The following is a 14234-nucleotide window of genomic DNA, read 5'->3' as shown; positions in this document are numbered from 1 at the left end:
CAAATTTTTCACATTTCTGGCATTTTCGATAAAATTTCCAGAGTCATCTGTCTCTATTATTAATTTCTTTAGTCGTGGCAACCTAAATGAATTTTTGACATTTTGTTCAATTTTAATTATAGAAAAATTTGGGTTATGTACATGAACGAATGCCTCCAAATTTCCAGTTTTCTTTTCGTAATCAGCATTGGATCTAAATTTTCATTTTCGTTTATGTTTTCCAGAATTTTAATTTGTTTTATAAATTTTCCTCTGTCATTTAAAAATTGAATAATTTCCTCAAATTTGACATCCGATTTGAAAGTAATTTCAATTTTTCGCAGGATTTTTGGTGACCCAAATATGTAATTTCTGATTTCTTTCGATAACATCATACAACTTCTCAAATCTTCAATTTCATTTAAGTGCGAAATAATTTCAACAATCATTTCTAACATGATTCTGGGCGACTGTAAATAAAAAAATTTATTGAAATATAATACATTTTAAGAATATAATTTCATTGTATTGAGATGATTATGAGTGTCAGAGGCGTATATAGGCTGTAAAATAACTAAATAGCAAAATCTTAAAAGGAATATCGCAAAAAAAAGAATTTTTGGTTTTGTGTTAAAAACCCTAAAACAGCGAAGAATTTTGGGGTTGATTTCGCAAAGTCGCTTATGTACTATATAATGCCATTTAAAACTACCGATTTAAACAATTTTGATCTGGTATTTCGTTTATTGTTGGCTACGCTCCTGAATGAAATAACGAGTCGTTCATGCTTAGAAGATGGAAGATTGTTGAGCTTTTGTTACGCCCTGAACAATAAAAAAATTTTAAATGGAAATTTGAGTTACGAAGAGAGAAGGGGTTAAAAATATTAATTTTTCTTTATACGTAGTGCTTGAAAGGCCCCTACTCTTGGTTGGAAACAATCAATTAAACCGAATGAGATCAAATCCTTTTAGTCAAAAAAATTCCTGGTCCATCAATTTATATTATTTGAAAAACAATTTATTTTATTTGAAAATTTTTAAATATTCTAAATTTTTCCAATCCAAATTGAAAATTCGGTGTGAATTAAACTTTACTTACATTTACTTCAAATTCCTCATTCTGAGAATGGAAATTATTGTAATAACTTTCACTTATTGACATTTTTATTATTTTTTGTGAGTTGATGAATCGTGACTAAATTGTTTATATTCTGTGAAGATGAAATGATCTGTAGGGACTAAATCACTGTGTCTCACACATTGTTCTAATACATTGTAATAAATAAATTTGAATTATTTAAAATTCTCTAAACCGTTAGTTAAAATTGGTTGAGAGAATTTTATGTATTGAGTCGGTAACAAGTTCAATAATGGATTCCTAAAAGTTAGCTTAGAAAAGATAACAAGTGAATAGACAATAATTTTTAAGTCATTGACTTCATAGTTTTTGATATTACGAACAATTTTTTATTTTTAACGTCTCAAAATAAATCCGTTTTGAATTACAAATCATTAATAAGTAAACATTATAAATTTATAATTGCTGGAAAATCACTTTTAAAACTTTTTTTTAAAACAATGCCAACAACTGTGTTGCTGATAATTATTTGTCAGTCAATCAATTTCTAATCATAATTGCACAAATAATAATAAACAGAAAATATACGTTTATAAAACTGAATGAAATATTGACCTATCATTGTAATTTTTTTTCTGCACTATAGATGCTATATGCTGATTTTTTTTTTTGCAAATTTGAAAGTAGTTATTTATTTTTTCAAATATCTGACAGTTCTGTATAGCACAGATGTTCATATCAGTCAATTCTAGCCAATGGAAAATCTGTTGTTTTTTGTCAAAAGTACCTTAGAAATTTTAAATGATGCAAAGTGAAAATATTGATTATTAACTAATTTAATAACTTTATTAATTAATTTTACATAAAAACTGATTTAATTCGCAATTGAGATTCAATTGACAATTTTAAAATTAATAATAAATTCGAATAGCAAAAATCTATTAATCGAACAAAAATTGGATTCGGATTGAAATCGCTATACATATCAAAATCAATCTGGCGATCGATTAACTAATTTTTACTATTAGCGAAAATTTAATAATAATGAAATATTGAAAGAAAAATATTATGATTTACATATTAATATGATTATATTTATTGTCCTACAATACCTAATGAGCATGCATATCTAATACCTTAGTAAACTGGCCGTTAAAATGTTGAAAAAATCAGCTTAGTTGCAAACAGAGCTCGATGTTTAAAATTAACTTTTTAATGGTCGAATTACTAAGAATAAATTTTAGTTCCTTCACAAGATCACAAACATTTCAGATACCTGAAATTTCATCTTAATGTACAGATGCTGAACCATTATGATCCTCATCAACAAGCTTCATTGTTGCATTTTCAAAGTCATTGAATTTCCTAATCATTGGACTAACACGAATCTTTTTATAAAAATTAAATCCAACAACTCCAACAAGTGTCATTGCCATTAATACAATCACTGTAATAAATGTAACGTCACGGCCATCCTTACTGTCTTTAAGAGCGTCATAATTTTGATTTAATTTACGATTTTCTTCAAAAAGTTTAAAATTTTGGTCGCGAATTTTCGAAAGATCACTTTCCATGTTCTTTAATGTTTCTTTGTCGGTATTGATTTTGTTTTTGAGGTCTACTACAATTCCATTTGTCGATTCTGATTGTTTATTCAAATCCATGCGAAGCGCAAAAAGTTGTTTCACAAAATCAACGCCGGTATTTTCGGTTTTCTTTAAATTTTCTTCCAAAGCTGTCATTTTTGCTATGGTCTCATTCTGTTCAGCTTTCAGCTTCTTATTCTCGTCTTCATACTGTACAAGCCAATTCAATGCCTGCTCACGTTTCTTCTTAAGGCGTGCAACTTCATCTTCAACTGTACGGAGCTGTGCTGTCAAACCTTGTATAATTGCTTCTGTCTCATTTGAGGTCTTTTCTTCTGGCAATAAGTCATCGTCATAGTCATCATCATTAACCAAACGATCCTTTGGATTATATTTAGCATTTTTGGATTTAACTCCGCATGAAATTTTAATTAAATCCAGGAAGTACATGAGACTTGTTGGATTATCATTAACGGATTTTGAGACGCACTCATTATAAGCAAGAAAAAGACTCGTAATTCCCAATCCTTGAAAGACGTTGTCGTCGATAAATTTAATTTTGTTGTTGCTCAGCCAAATTACTTCCAATCTTCTGTTATATTTGAATAAATCAGCTTCCAAAAATTCAATTTTATTTTCGAAAAGATCAAGATAACGTAAATCTGTGAATGGTTTGAGATCAGTTTGACGAATTTCCTTCAACTGCACAAGATTCAAGAGAATTACAATTAAATTTGGAAATTGTTTCTCAAGATCCTTTGGGAAATAATTGATAATTGATGCATCGCCTTTAAATGCCTGAACTTCTTTTGTCCTTTTGCCTTGCATATGAAAACCATCAATGCGATTAATTGATGTACCACGTCTGGTAATATGAAGTCGTCCTGATATTTCGCATGTATAAAGATCCCTAATTACGCCATAATTGTAGCTTGTTGTAAAGAGACATCGTACATATTTGACCTTGTCTGATGTTGATGTATTTGAAACGTTTGCGGAAGAAATCGAGTCGATGCCAAAAGTCATCAAAATAATGCAAATTGCAGACAAAAGAATGGGAATTCTAGAGCTGTTCAAGAAAAATTTATTGAGATTAATAAAGTGGAATTTGAATTATGATGAAATCAAATAAGACATTGATCCTTTTGTGATTTTATTGTTGCGCAGATTGGATGGGCCATTTCTTATCTTATTGCGCAATTAGACTGAATATACATAAAGCCATTAAATGGTCAATTTATTTACAGAAAAATTAATCATTGGTAATTATTTTAATAATTAAATCACTTCAATGTATCGTGATTCGTTTTTAATTAAACTGTAATTTTTAATTTTTCTTTGTAATTTTATATTTTCTGCTAAACTTATTTTACTGTATCCTTTTTACAGGTCTTTCAGACTTGTTGAGATTTTGTTATTTAAGATACTTTAAATTTATTTAAAGAATTTAAACAATTTTTGAGTTTTTCATTGTTTCAGGCATAATAAAATCTAGACATTCATCTCTTCATCCTTAGAATAAATCAACAGTTTCTTATATCTCGTATAAAAAAATTTTAAAAAGGCATTCACGATTTTTAAACCTTATTAATTTTTCGAGAACACAATGTAACTTAAAGCTCATTTAAAATTTTTAAATTATTATTTTGTTTTTAAGTTTTAATTACTATGTTGAATTTAAAATTTTGTTTTTTGTCTCGCAAATCTGCAAAAACAAAAATCAAACTAGGATCTAGTCTATTCTGAAATAATTAATTTTGCAATTTTTAAAACTTTATTTTATATTTATAAAATTATAAGAATAGCAACAATTACTTTTATTTTTTATTTTTTTTTGAATTTGAACAAGAATTAAATTTATTCTCAAAATTTGAATGAATTGTAGAAATTACGATTTTCAAAATCATTTTTGACCATTGTAAATTGCAGAAATTGTGAATTAAAACTTTATCTGAATATGTTAGTTGTTTGCTTAAGAGCGCAATTTTTTTGACATGAAAAATCACTAAAGTATAAATTATATATATTTTATAGAATAAATAATTACTTACCGTGCCATATCTATAGTCTATTGATTCTTGTATTAATTTCACTATCCACTTAACTGTTCTATATGAACTCTTTTTTAATTCTGATATTTCTCCTTCAATTACTTTCACAATAAATACAGAAGATTCTCATAAAATTCTCTTTGTATCTCCTTCCTATTGCGATGAAATTTTGACAACTCCGTCTCAAAGACTTTTACGCATTTAATATGCTTTAATCACAATAAACTAATTAATCAACTGCGAGTTAATTTGATATAAATAGTGCGTTTTATTTATATATTTCTAGAAAAGCTGTTAATCCTTTCAAAAACGACGTTTAACTATGAGCTTACAATTGGTACTGAATGATGAAATCAAAAACGTAAATCGATGATGGATTAAAAGGAGAGAAAAAAGCAAATCAAAATTGGTTCATCGAACTGATAAGAACAATGAGAATTGTAACAGTAATGAATGTCGGCAATTAATATTTATTGATGTTCTAGCCTCATCATAATCAATACTAATCAGAAAGAGAAAAAACAAAAAAGAGACTTAGAAAGTTCAATTGGCATATAGAAGGATCGTAAGCGACCTAGTTGCGTCGATGGAAAAGTTTAAGATTTGTTGTCTGTAAGTATGCCATGAGCAGTAGCGTAATTTCATTTTTATTGCGTTTTTGATTTCATGATATTTATATGACGATTTGAAAAGAATATCCTTAATCGCCGTTGCTCTGGTTGTTATTCGTTTGATTTTATAATCGTGTGAAATTTATAAAGGAAAATATGGTAATGTTTTGAAAAAAAATCGTTTAAGCTTAATTTGTGCTAACCAAACCTAGTTTAAATTTTAAAATAGCCTCAATATCTGACAAAATGGCATCATTTTTAACTTATTAACATTAGAATCATTTTTTAATGATAGTGATTAACAATATCCATTTTATTTTGATATTTAGCATGTTCATTTATTATTAATAATCAAAAGTCGTTGCTGATTTTGGAAAAATTATCGTCTGGCATTAATGTAGGTCAGTATGAAATAAAAATTAGTTGTTTTTTAGTCTTAACATATGAGATTATTTTAATCTCATTGACCGTGAAAAAAAAATTGTGATTTAAAACGATTTACTCGAAATTGCAAATCTTTTCATGTTCATCATTTTCAGAATTTCAGATTTCAATTCTGCTAGGTATGGATGATCGTCATGTTTTATGTCTTATCTTTTTTCTCTCGAAAGTGTTTTAAACATTATCACAAACGTATTTTACTCTCTCTATATTTCTAAATAAATAAAAAATCAAGAGAGAACATTTATCACCAAATTGTTTATTTACAAAAATGACACCAGAAGAATTAAACGAATGTTTTGTGTTTGTTGAAAATTTAGTTAGACAATGTGGTGAAATATTAATTTATGGCTTCAAAGACTGTGGAGAAGTTGAAAATAAAGGATCACATTACGATCTTGTAACTATCTATGATCGTAAAATAGAGAATGTGCTGATTAATGGAATTAAAGAGAAATATCCGAAACATAAGTGAGTAAAGACTTACATGTAAATTTCTAATGTTTAAGTATAAGCAAATCTTATCAAATCAACGATGGACAAAGTAATCAACAAACATGAATAAAGATAAGATTATTTTGCAAAATCATGAGCAATTAAATAAATGATTAAGTAAATCTTGCGAATAATTTTAGATTCATCGCAGAAGAGGAACAATCATCCACAAAACAACCACCAATTTTAACTCCCAATCCAACATGGATAATTGATCCAATCGATGGAACAACAAATTTTGTCAAAAAGCTTCATTTCGTCTGTATTTCAGTTGCTCTTGTTATTGACAATGATATTAAAATTGCATTTTTATTCAATCCAATCTTAAATGAATTTTTCTCAGCACGCAAAGGTCAAGGTGCATTTTTAAATGGAAACAGAATTTTTGCAAGTAAATCAGAGGAACTGAAAGGCTCTTTGATCGCACAGTGCATTCATGTTGGTGCAATTCCAGCATTCCAGCATCTGTTCATGGAAAGAACGGTGACATTTTTACGAAAATCAATTGGAATTAGAGTATTTGGATCAGCAGCATTGACCCTAGCTTATGTTGCATCAGGTGTTATTGATGCTTATACAATTGAATATTTAAAGCCATGGGACATAGCTGCTGGTGTGCTAATAATTCATGAAGCTGGTGGAGTTGTGATTGACATAAACGGAGGTGAATATAATATCATGAAACCGAATATAATTGCTGCAGGAACTCTGAAAATTGCGTTAGAAATAAAAGAAATATTTGACGAAATCGATGAGAGATTGGAGGCTGAAGGAAAGCATCCCAGGCAGTTGATGGACAAAAGTAAAATGTTCAAATCACAATAATAAAATGGCAGTTAGTTGAAAATTAGTTTACTATAACTTTATCAGTGATGGATGACCTTTTTTTTTGTGCCACGACAAACTTAAATATTATTTTAATTGAACATAAACCTAAAATTCTAGATGAAAATTTTCAAAACTACTAACTGTTCCACCACTGATAAATTTTATTCAAATAAACATAAATATTGTAGAGCACTAAATAATTTTGACGCATTTTATAATAAAGTTTTCACACCTTGTCTCTCAATTCTCTTCATGATAATCACAATAAAGTCTCAAAATTATTCTCTCAAATGCTCTCTTCAAACAATCAAATCTCAACAAAAACACGAGTTTTATCATCATTATATTTAATTTATAAAAATGACTCCAGACGAATTAGACGAATGTTTTAACTTTGTTGATAATTTAGTCAGACAGTGTGGTGATATTTTGTTGGAAGGCTTCAAAGATTGTGGTGAAGTGACAAATAAAGGTGCAGATCATGATCTTGTGACATTTTATGATGGAAAAATTGAGAATGTTTTGATCAATGGAATCAAAGAGAAATATCCAGATCATAAGTGAGTATTAATAAGTATAACATCAAGTAAATCTTTAAAAATTGGGATTAATAAAATATTTTGTTTCGGTAGCTATTGGTTTCCTAGCTTCTTCTCTCTTGTACTGCAAATTTATGAATTTTTGATGTAAAGCAGTCGATTGCTTAGAAAATCCTTAGATATTCCGAATAACACAAATCAGTTAACCGATACCATATTATTTTCATATTTTTTTCGCTTGGCGTAAAATCGTAGTTATCACTCAATTTAAAATTTTGTACGAAAGCGAAAGTCTTTTGTTTTTTTAGAAGGATGTTCATGACATGCCCAAAAGCCTCTAAGATATCTTGGTATTATGATTTCAGCTGATTAACTTGTTTGTTTTTTTGGTTCTCATGAATAAAAAAATTTCAATTTTCGGTGCATTTCCTTAATACGAAAAGACGCTTATTTACGCAATTTGTCTGTTGTACTGAACTCTAGTGATGAGTTTGATGTGATTATAATATTATACTAATAATTACACTAAAGATTAATATTAATTTTCTTTTATCAGAATGTAAATAATTCCTATCGTTCAGAGAGCATACTGACTTGCGGTATTTTGTGATAAGAAACGACAATTAAAACAAAATCTTGATTATTTTTGTAATATAAGTAAAATGAATTACATAATAAGTTTCGATATATTAAACTTCACTTTTATGTCTTAAATTTTTTTTTTTATTATTAATTTAGATTCATAGCGGAAGAAGAACAAGCAACAGCAATAAATGAATCTGTGTTAACATCTGTTCCAACATGGATAATTGACCCAATCGATGGAACTATCAATTTTGTTAAAAAGCTTCACTTCGTTTGCATTTCAGTTGCATTTGTTGTTAATAGTGACTTAAAATTCTCATTTTTATTTAACCCAGTCCTAAATGAATTTTACTCAGCCCGCAAAGGTCAAGGTGCATTCTTAAATGGAAATAGAATTTTTGCCAGTAAGGCTGAACAATTGCGAGGATCTTTAGTAGCTCATGAAATTTCACTTGGATGCGTCCCAGCATTTACTCCATCATTTATGGAAAGAACAGTGAAATTTCTTCAAAAGACAATTGGTATTCGTGCACTTGGATCTGCTGCATTGACACTTGGTTATGTTGCGAAAGGTGCAATTGATGCTTATAATATTGAATATTTAAAGCCATGGGATATAGCTGCTGGTGCGCTGATAGTTCGTGAAGCTGGTGGAGTTGTGATTGATAAAAGTGGCGGTGAATATAATATTATGAAACCGAATATAATTGCTGCAGGAACTCTGAAAATTGCATTGGAAATAAAGGAACTGATTGATGAAATTGACTTGAAATTGGAAAGTGAAGGAAAACTTCCAAGACAGTTACTGAATAAAAATATGTAAATTGCGAAAACATGTTGGCTAAACCAAATTATAGACGATTATGGAAAAATAAATTTTTGTTTTATTTACTTCAAAAAACTAAATTTGATTCATTGGGATCTCATAGATATTTTGCTTCATCTTGATATTAATTCTGAGTTTCTATTCTTTTATTTTATAAATTAAAATCACATAGTTTTCCTTGACTATTTTTATTTAAATAAATAATCCGTTATAAATTTATATAAATCTAAATTTTTTAACTTTAACGCGCTTCAGTTACAGATTCAGGTGATATTTCGGCTGTTGAATCAGCTGATGATTCAATGAAATCGGATGAGTAATCTGAAAATGGATACTCTGATGGATCAAATGGAGGAGAACATTTGACACCAAAAATTGAACTACAATCGCAAAGTGGATCAAATGGATATGGACCACAAAGCAAACATGCCTGTTGACAATGCTCTAGCCATGAAGGACTCCATGATGGACCCCACGAAGACTCCCATGATGGTGTGCCTGCATTTGTGAAGGCTAAGAGAGCTAGAAAACAATAAATACATTGTGGCTATGAATTTGGATAATATTAATATGACTTTTATGTAGGGCGGCCATCTGCTGTATTTTTGTCGGGACGCTGCTGTACTTTTCTACCTTGCTGCTGTGTCCCGACAAAACAGCAAAATTTTACGACTTTTCAACAAGTCAAAAACTCCATACAAATATTGAAATTTTTGACAAATTTTGAACATTTTCCTATTGAAGGTCCGGGTTAGCCCAGGTCTTAAAATGTTTTTTTTTTTTTTTTTTTTTTTCAGAAATTTAATTATTTTCTTTACTTTTTTTGAAAAACAGCTTTTGTTCTAATTTAACATTAGATTCAATAAAAGTTGCCTTCAGGGTTGTTACAACATATTCTGTTTTACAGAATGTGTACACATATGTCACATATTTCATGTGTGACAGGGAAAAATGTGTGGATATGTGTGGAAATGTGTGGATTTGTGTGGATATTCACACATTTTCCACACATATCCACACATTTTTACCTGTGACATATTTTCAAAACACACCAGATTCTGCTTTTAACAACCCTGGTTGACTTCATAGTGAATTTTCGTATCCTTCTCACTTTATCTTCATTATGCATGAATTACAATATCAGATGCTGAATTATTTTTTAGCGCACTTTTGAAACTTGTTTTCAAAAAGTTTTTAAAAATGTTATTTAAATTTAAAATAAAACTTACTTAAACTCAAAGAAAAACTCAAAATTGTTGTAAATTTCATTTTAATTTAAATTTATAACCACAGCTTTAAATTGTGCAACAAAACTGAATTCAATTGGAAGAAGTCAACTTCCTTTTAAAGTAATTGCAAAATTAATAAAGTTGCACACATGTATATAGTTTAAAGGAAAACAAAAGTAAAGTTGCACGATTTTAAAATTATTCGTGATGAAATGAATGTATATATATATTTCTGAGCCTTAAATAAGATTTAATAACTAGGTCTCGAAAAGAGTTTATAAATATTTTTAATACTCTCAAGAAAAGTCAGCAATAGTACGAGTTGTTAAAAATTAAATAAATTACATCAGAGTACAAATCTGTGAGCCGCTGGATCGGTGTTGCATTAATTATATACCGAAGTACTAAACAATTCCGTCACCGAGCCACATCGACTCACAAATTAGTGGATATTAAATCAATTTGACAAATTGAAATTGATGAACATAACGTTTTCTCATTTTTCATGTGTTTATTAATTTTTACAAAATTTTGAAATTTTCGTGATTGATTAATGATATATAGATGGAACTTTTAATTAAAAATTTGGAATTTGTTTTAAAAACTTTAGGAAATATTATTTAAATTTATTACACAAACCAGATTTTGCAGTCAACTCAACTCGACTTGCTATATAGTTTATGACATTCAGTAGAATGTTATGAACTAAAACCATATAAAATTATTTTTCAGAACAAATAAAGTTCCCAATTTTTAGTTACATTGTAAATATTTCAAGTACAATTTCCGAATTGCAACATGATTCCATTATAAACTGTTGGTTCTAAGGAAATAAAACAATGTATTATTAATCGCAGCATCTGTATACAAATTATATATTTTTTTAATAATATATTCAGTTCCATTAACACTTCAAAAATTTTGATAAAAAATTACAAAAATTTATTTGAGCTTTAACAGTTTTTATTATTTCTTTACATTATTCTTCATTTTATGATAATGAACAGCTAACAAATGTTCCCATAACTCAGTGTTGCCTGGAAAATCAATTTTACATTCACAGCATTCATAACTAACTGAACTTCCTGCCGGCTTTGCTTTTTCATTTTTGACTTTTTTTGAATTATTATCTTCTTTTTTAGAGTTGAGTGAAAAACAAGTCGAAATTTTTAGCTGTACTGATTTTTTCACAATTCGATTGGTTTTTTTTAATTCTACTGTCGAACTATTAAGTTTTGATGACTTTTCTGTGGAATTTAAAAAAGAACTATTAAAAGATTTGAAACTTTCATTAACATTTCCATCCAGTTCTTCATTTTCAGTGCCAATTTTCTGATCTAATTCCTCTAAAAACGCACTCTCCTCTTCATCTAAATTAGCAGCTTCAAAATGGTAATTTTTCTCTTTTTTAATAGAAATTTCGTTTGAAATTTTTACTCCATCCGTATGTACTTTTTTGAGATGAACTCGAAGGTTTTTTAAACTGAAAAATTCAAGTTTACAAGACGGAACTGTACACTTTATTGATTTTCCTTCTGCATGTTTTTCGTTGTGTGATTTGAAGTTGTCTGAACGATTTGTTGTGTAGGCACAATGAGTGCATTTGTATTTGAACGGTTCTAAAACGATAATGAAAATTTTTGTGAGTTTTTTGTATTGAATTTTTATTAAATTGTGATATGTGAAAGCCAAGAATATACACTCTTAGAACTATTAAACTCATAAAAATCATAATTCCTTACCTTTATGAGCAGTATTCAAATGTCTACGTAAACTCCTAGCCAATGTATATTTGAATCCGCATTCCTTGCATACAAATTTCCCACTTTTTGGATTATTCAAATTTGAATTCACATTTAAACGAGATTTTGCTAAAATTTTCTTGATTATGCTTTTTGGAGCTGAATTTGTTGTACGTTTTGGAGGTAAATTTTTGTGTCCAGATTGAGTTTGAATTTGTTTGATAGTGTCATCAACTTTTTCAATCATTCCTATTTCATCTTCCAGCTTTTTCCCCCTGAATTCTTTATGTTTGCTCATTCTGTGTTGTTTTAAAAGAGTCAATGTTGAAAATATTTTTTTACAATGAGGACACTCGAAACCATGAACTTTTCTCATGTGATTCCTCCATGATCCTGGTGCTTTGAATTCCATCTGACATTTTTCACATTTGTAGTTTGTTTTGTCTATTGATAATGAAATAAATGTTAGAAATTAAGGACTTTAATATATAGTCTTGAGATTCATCACGACATTAGTTCAATATCAGATATTATTATGTTATTTCTTCGAAATCTTTGTCGACTAAATCAATTCAAAATTCAACTCACCTGAATGCAATGTCAGATGTTCTTTAAGATGATTGCTCGCTTTGAATCTCTTTAGACAAATTGTACATTGAAATTTGCGATTTTCGTATGTTTGATTGCTCATTTTGAAAGTTTTTGATTTAGTGATTGGAATTTGTGAAAGATTCTTTGATTCTGGAAATATTTCTGAAATGCTCATTCAGCGTGTTTGTTTTAAGGACGAGTTTGGATTGAAGTATTGACAAAAATTTATACTAATCAAATGATTTTTTTAACAGATTTTATCAGACAATCTTATCGATTTAAAGATCTTTTTACGGTTGATCAAATACTTCAAATGATAAAACTGAATTAAAAGTCATGTTTACAGCAAAAGAACTTATTTTGCAATATTCCAAAGTTTCTCTATTAAAATAACAAAACTTTTCGATTATTTTCAATAAACTCTTAACTTATTTACAATTTTAATCCTTCTTGGATAAATCTTCATTCACAATTAAAATATACTTTAACAATTGATTTCAGAATGTTTAATAATTGCCTAAAATGACAGAATTCCATTAAAGTTGGCAAATTTAATGACTTAGAATTGTCTTCTTGTGTTTATGAACATTCAATGTTTTTGTTTACAAGTTGTAAAAGTTTAAGAATCCTTGAATTTGAATTGAAAAGTTTCGCTTTTTGATAAAATTTTGAGAATCTTTGAATTCTACGGGATAGAGAATCTTTGGATTCTGTTTTTAATAACAGATGATCTTATTGGATATTTTTTGACTGCTTCATTCTAATATAAAATGTCAATTTCGCACTATAATTTTAAATTTTTTTTCTTAAACTTAAAAATTTCGATTTGACATTTAAAAAATGAAAAAAAGTACTTCTTGACTTCAGTAAATTATTAATACAAATCAATTATTTTGATCCGAACGACCGACCGACCTTGGACAGACCGGACAGACCGGACAAATATCAAATGCGATAAAAGCTGATAATTTTTCCAATAATTTTAGAAACAAATTGAACAGAAATGAAATTGAAACTGTTATAATGTTGTGTTCTTATAAAATTTTCTCATTTGAAGCCTTTCGCTGTGCTTGCACTTTTTCTGACATTTTTGTTAATTTTTCAACTGTTTAGAATTGTTTGAATTTTGATTTTTGATACTCTAGTCTCTAATTCTAAATCTTGACTGTTGATAAAGATAAATTTGATCATGAACTGGAAACCGTTTGTTTACAGTTTTTGCTCATATTTCTGTCATTTTTCTCTTTAGTTTTTAATTCTTTCAACGCTTTGTTTTTAATTTGTTGAATCAGCAGTCTAAAATCATTAATTTCAATGAATTTCCTATATATGTTTTTGGAATTTGATGCATTTGACTGTTGAATGTCATTTAATCCTTTAGAGAATGATGACATTTACATTTTCACTTTAGTAAAATTTGCTAGAGAAAATTTGAAGTTGGAGAAAATTTGAAATACTTTTTTGTAGTTGTGACTGAGAGAATTTATAATGTCAAAGAATTGAGAGAATCATTCTGTTGATGAACATTCAAGTGAATAGACGTGTTGCAAAAACTTAAAGTTAATTAGTGTTTTTTTTTGCAATTTCAATTGATATAAAAAGAAAAAAAATGTATAATCATCAAATAATGATTTCAAATTAGTTGAGAATA

The 14234-nt window shown here is 28.4% G+C and overlaps 4 protein-coding genes across 4 annotated transcripts; 2 read left to right on the top strand and 2 right to left on the bottom strand.

Annotated features, from left to right (window-relative positions):
* Positions 1-1879: 1879 nt before the first annotated feature.
* On the bottom strand, positions 1880-4947 carry LOC139099350 (uncharacterized). The gene is made up of 2 exons (XM_070651780.1): positions 4697-4947; positions 1880-3714 (listed from the first exon to the last, which is right to left on the bottom strand). The coding sequence occupies exons 1-2, from the start codon at positions 4702-4704 to the stop codon at positions 2349-2351; spliced, it is 1374 nt and encodes a 457-aa protein (XP_070507881.1). The 5' UTR covers positions 4705-4947; the 3' UTR covers positions 1880-2348.
* Positions 4948-5642: 695 nt separating this feature from the next.
* Positions 5643-7279, top strand: LOC139099351 (inositol monophosphatase 1-like). Its single transcript, XM_070651781.1, has 2 exons — positions 5643-6219; positions 6384-7279. Exons 1-2 carry the CDS (start codon positions 6020-6022, stop codon positions 7066-7068), a joined length of 885 nt encoding a protein of 294 aa, XP_070507882.1. The 5' UTR covers positions 5643-6019; the 3' UTR covers positions 7069-7279.
* Positions 7280-7393: 114 nt separating this feature from the next.
* On the top strand, positions 7394-9071 carry LOC139099377 (inositol monophosphatase 1-like). The gene is made up of 2 exons (XM_070651817.1): positions 7394-7631; positions 8349-9071. Exons 1-2 carry the CDS (start codon positions 7432-7434, stop codon positions 9016-9018), a joined length of 870 nt encoding a protein of 289 aa, XP_070507918.1. The 5' UTR covers positions 7394-7431; the 3' UTR covers positions 9019-9071.
* Positions 9072-11169: 2098 nt separating this feature from the next.
* On the bottom strand, positions 11170-13119 carry LOC139099387 (zinc finger and BTB domain-containing protein 11-like). The gene is made up of 3 exons (XM_070651829.1): positions 12581-13119; positions 11993-12436; positions 11170-11869 (listed from the first exon to the last, which is right to left on the bottom strand). Exons 1-3 carry the CDS (start codon positions 12756-12758, stop codon positions 11217-11219), a joined length of 1275 nt encoding a protein of 424 aa, XP_070507930.1. The 5' UTR covers positions 12759-13119; the 3' UTR covers positions 11170-11216.
* Positions 13120-14234: the final 1115 nt, after the last annotated feature.

The sequence above is a fragment of the Chironomus tepperi genome, unplaced genomic scaffold (genome assembly GCF_022539635.2).
Source record: "Chironomus tepperi strain 1889 unplaced genomic scaffold, CSIRO-AGI_Ctep_v1 contig_467, whole genome shotgun sequence".
Lineage (NCBI taxonomy): Eukaryota > Metazoa > Arthropoda > Insecta > Diptera > Chironomidae > Chironomus > Chironomus tepperi.
This window is presented reverse-complemented; position numbering and strand designations above follow the sequence as displayed.

Excerpts from the sequence above, each read along its gene's own strand:
- LOC139099351 (XM_070651781.1), top strand. The coding sequence starts at position 6,020 with ATGACACCAGAAGAATTAAACGAATGTTTTGTGTTTGTTGAAAATTTA. Across the intron at positions 6,220-6,383 it reads GAGAAATATCCGAAACATAA|ATTCATCGCAGAAGAGGAAC; the intron begins GTGAGTAAAGAC and ends GAATAATTTTAG.
- LOC139099377 (XM_070651817.1), top strand. The coding sequence starts at position 7,432 with ATGACTCCAGACGAATTAGACGAATGTTTTAACTTTGTTGATAATTTA. Across the intron at positions 7,632-8,348 it reads GAGAAATATCCAGATCATAA|ATTCATAGCGGAAGAAGAAC; the intron begins GTGAGTATTAAT and ends TTATTAATTTAG.
- LOC139099387 (XM_070651829.1), bottom strand. The coding sequence starts at position 12,758 with ATGAGCATTTCAGAAATATTTCCAGAATCAAAGAATCTTTCACAAATT. Across the intron at positions 12,437-12,580 it reads ACATCTGACATTGCATTCAG|ACAAAACAAACTACAAATGT; the intron begins GTGAGTTGAATT and ends CATTATCAATAG. Across the intron at positions 11,870-11,992 it reads TTTGAATACTGCTCATAAAG|AACCGTTCAAATACAAATGC; the intron begins GTAAGGAATTAT and ends TTATCGTTTTAG.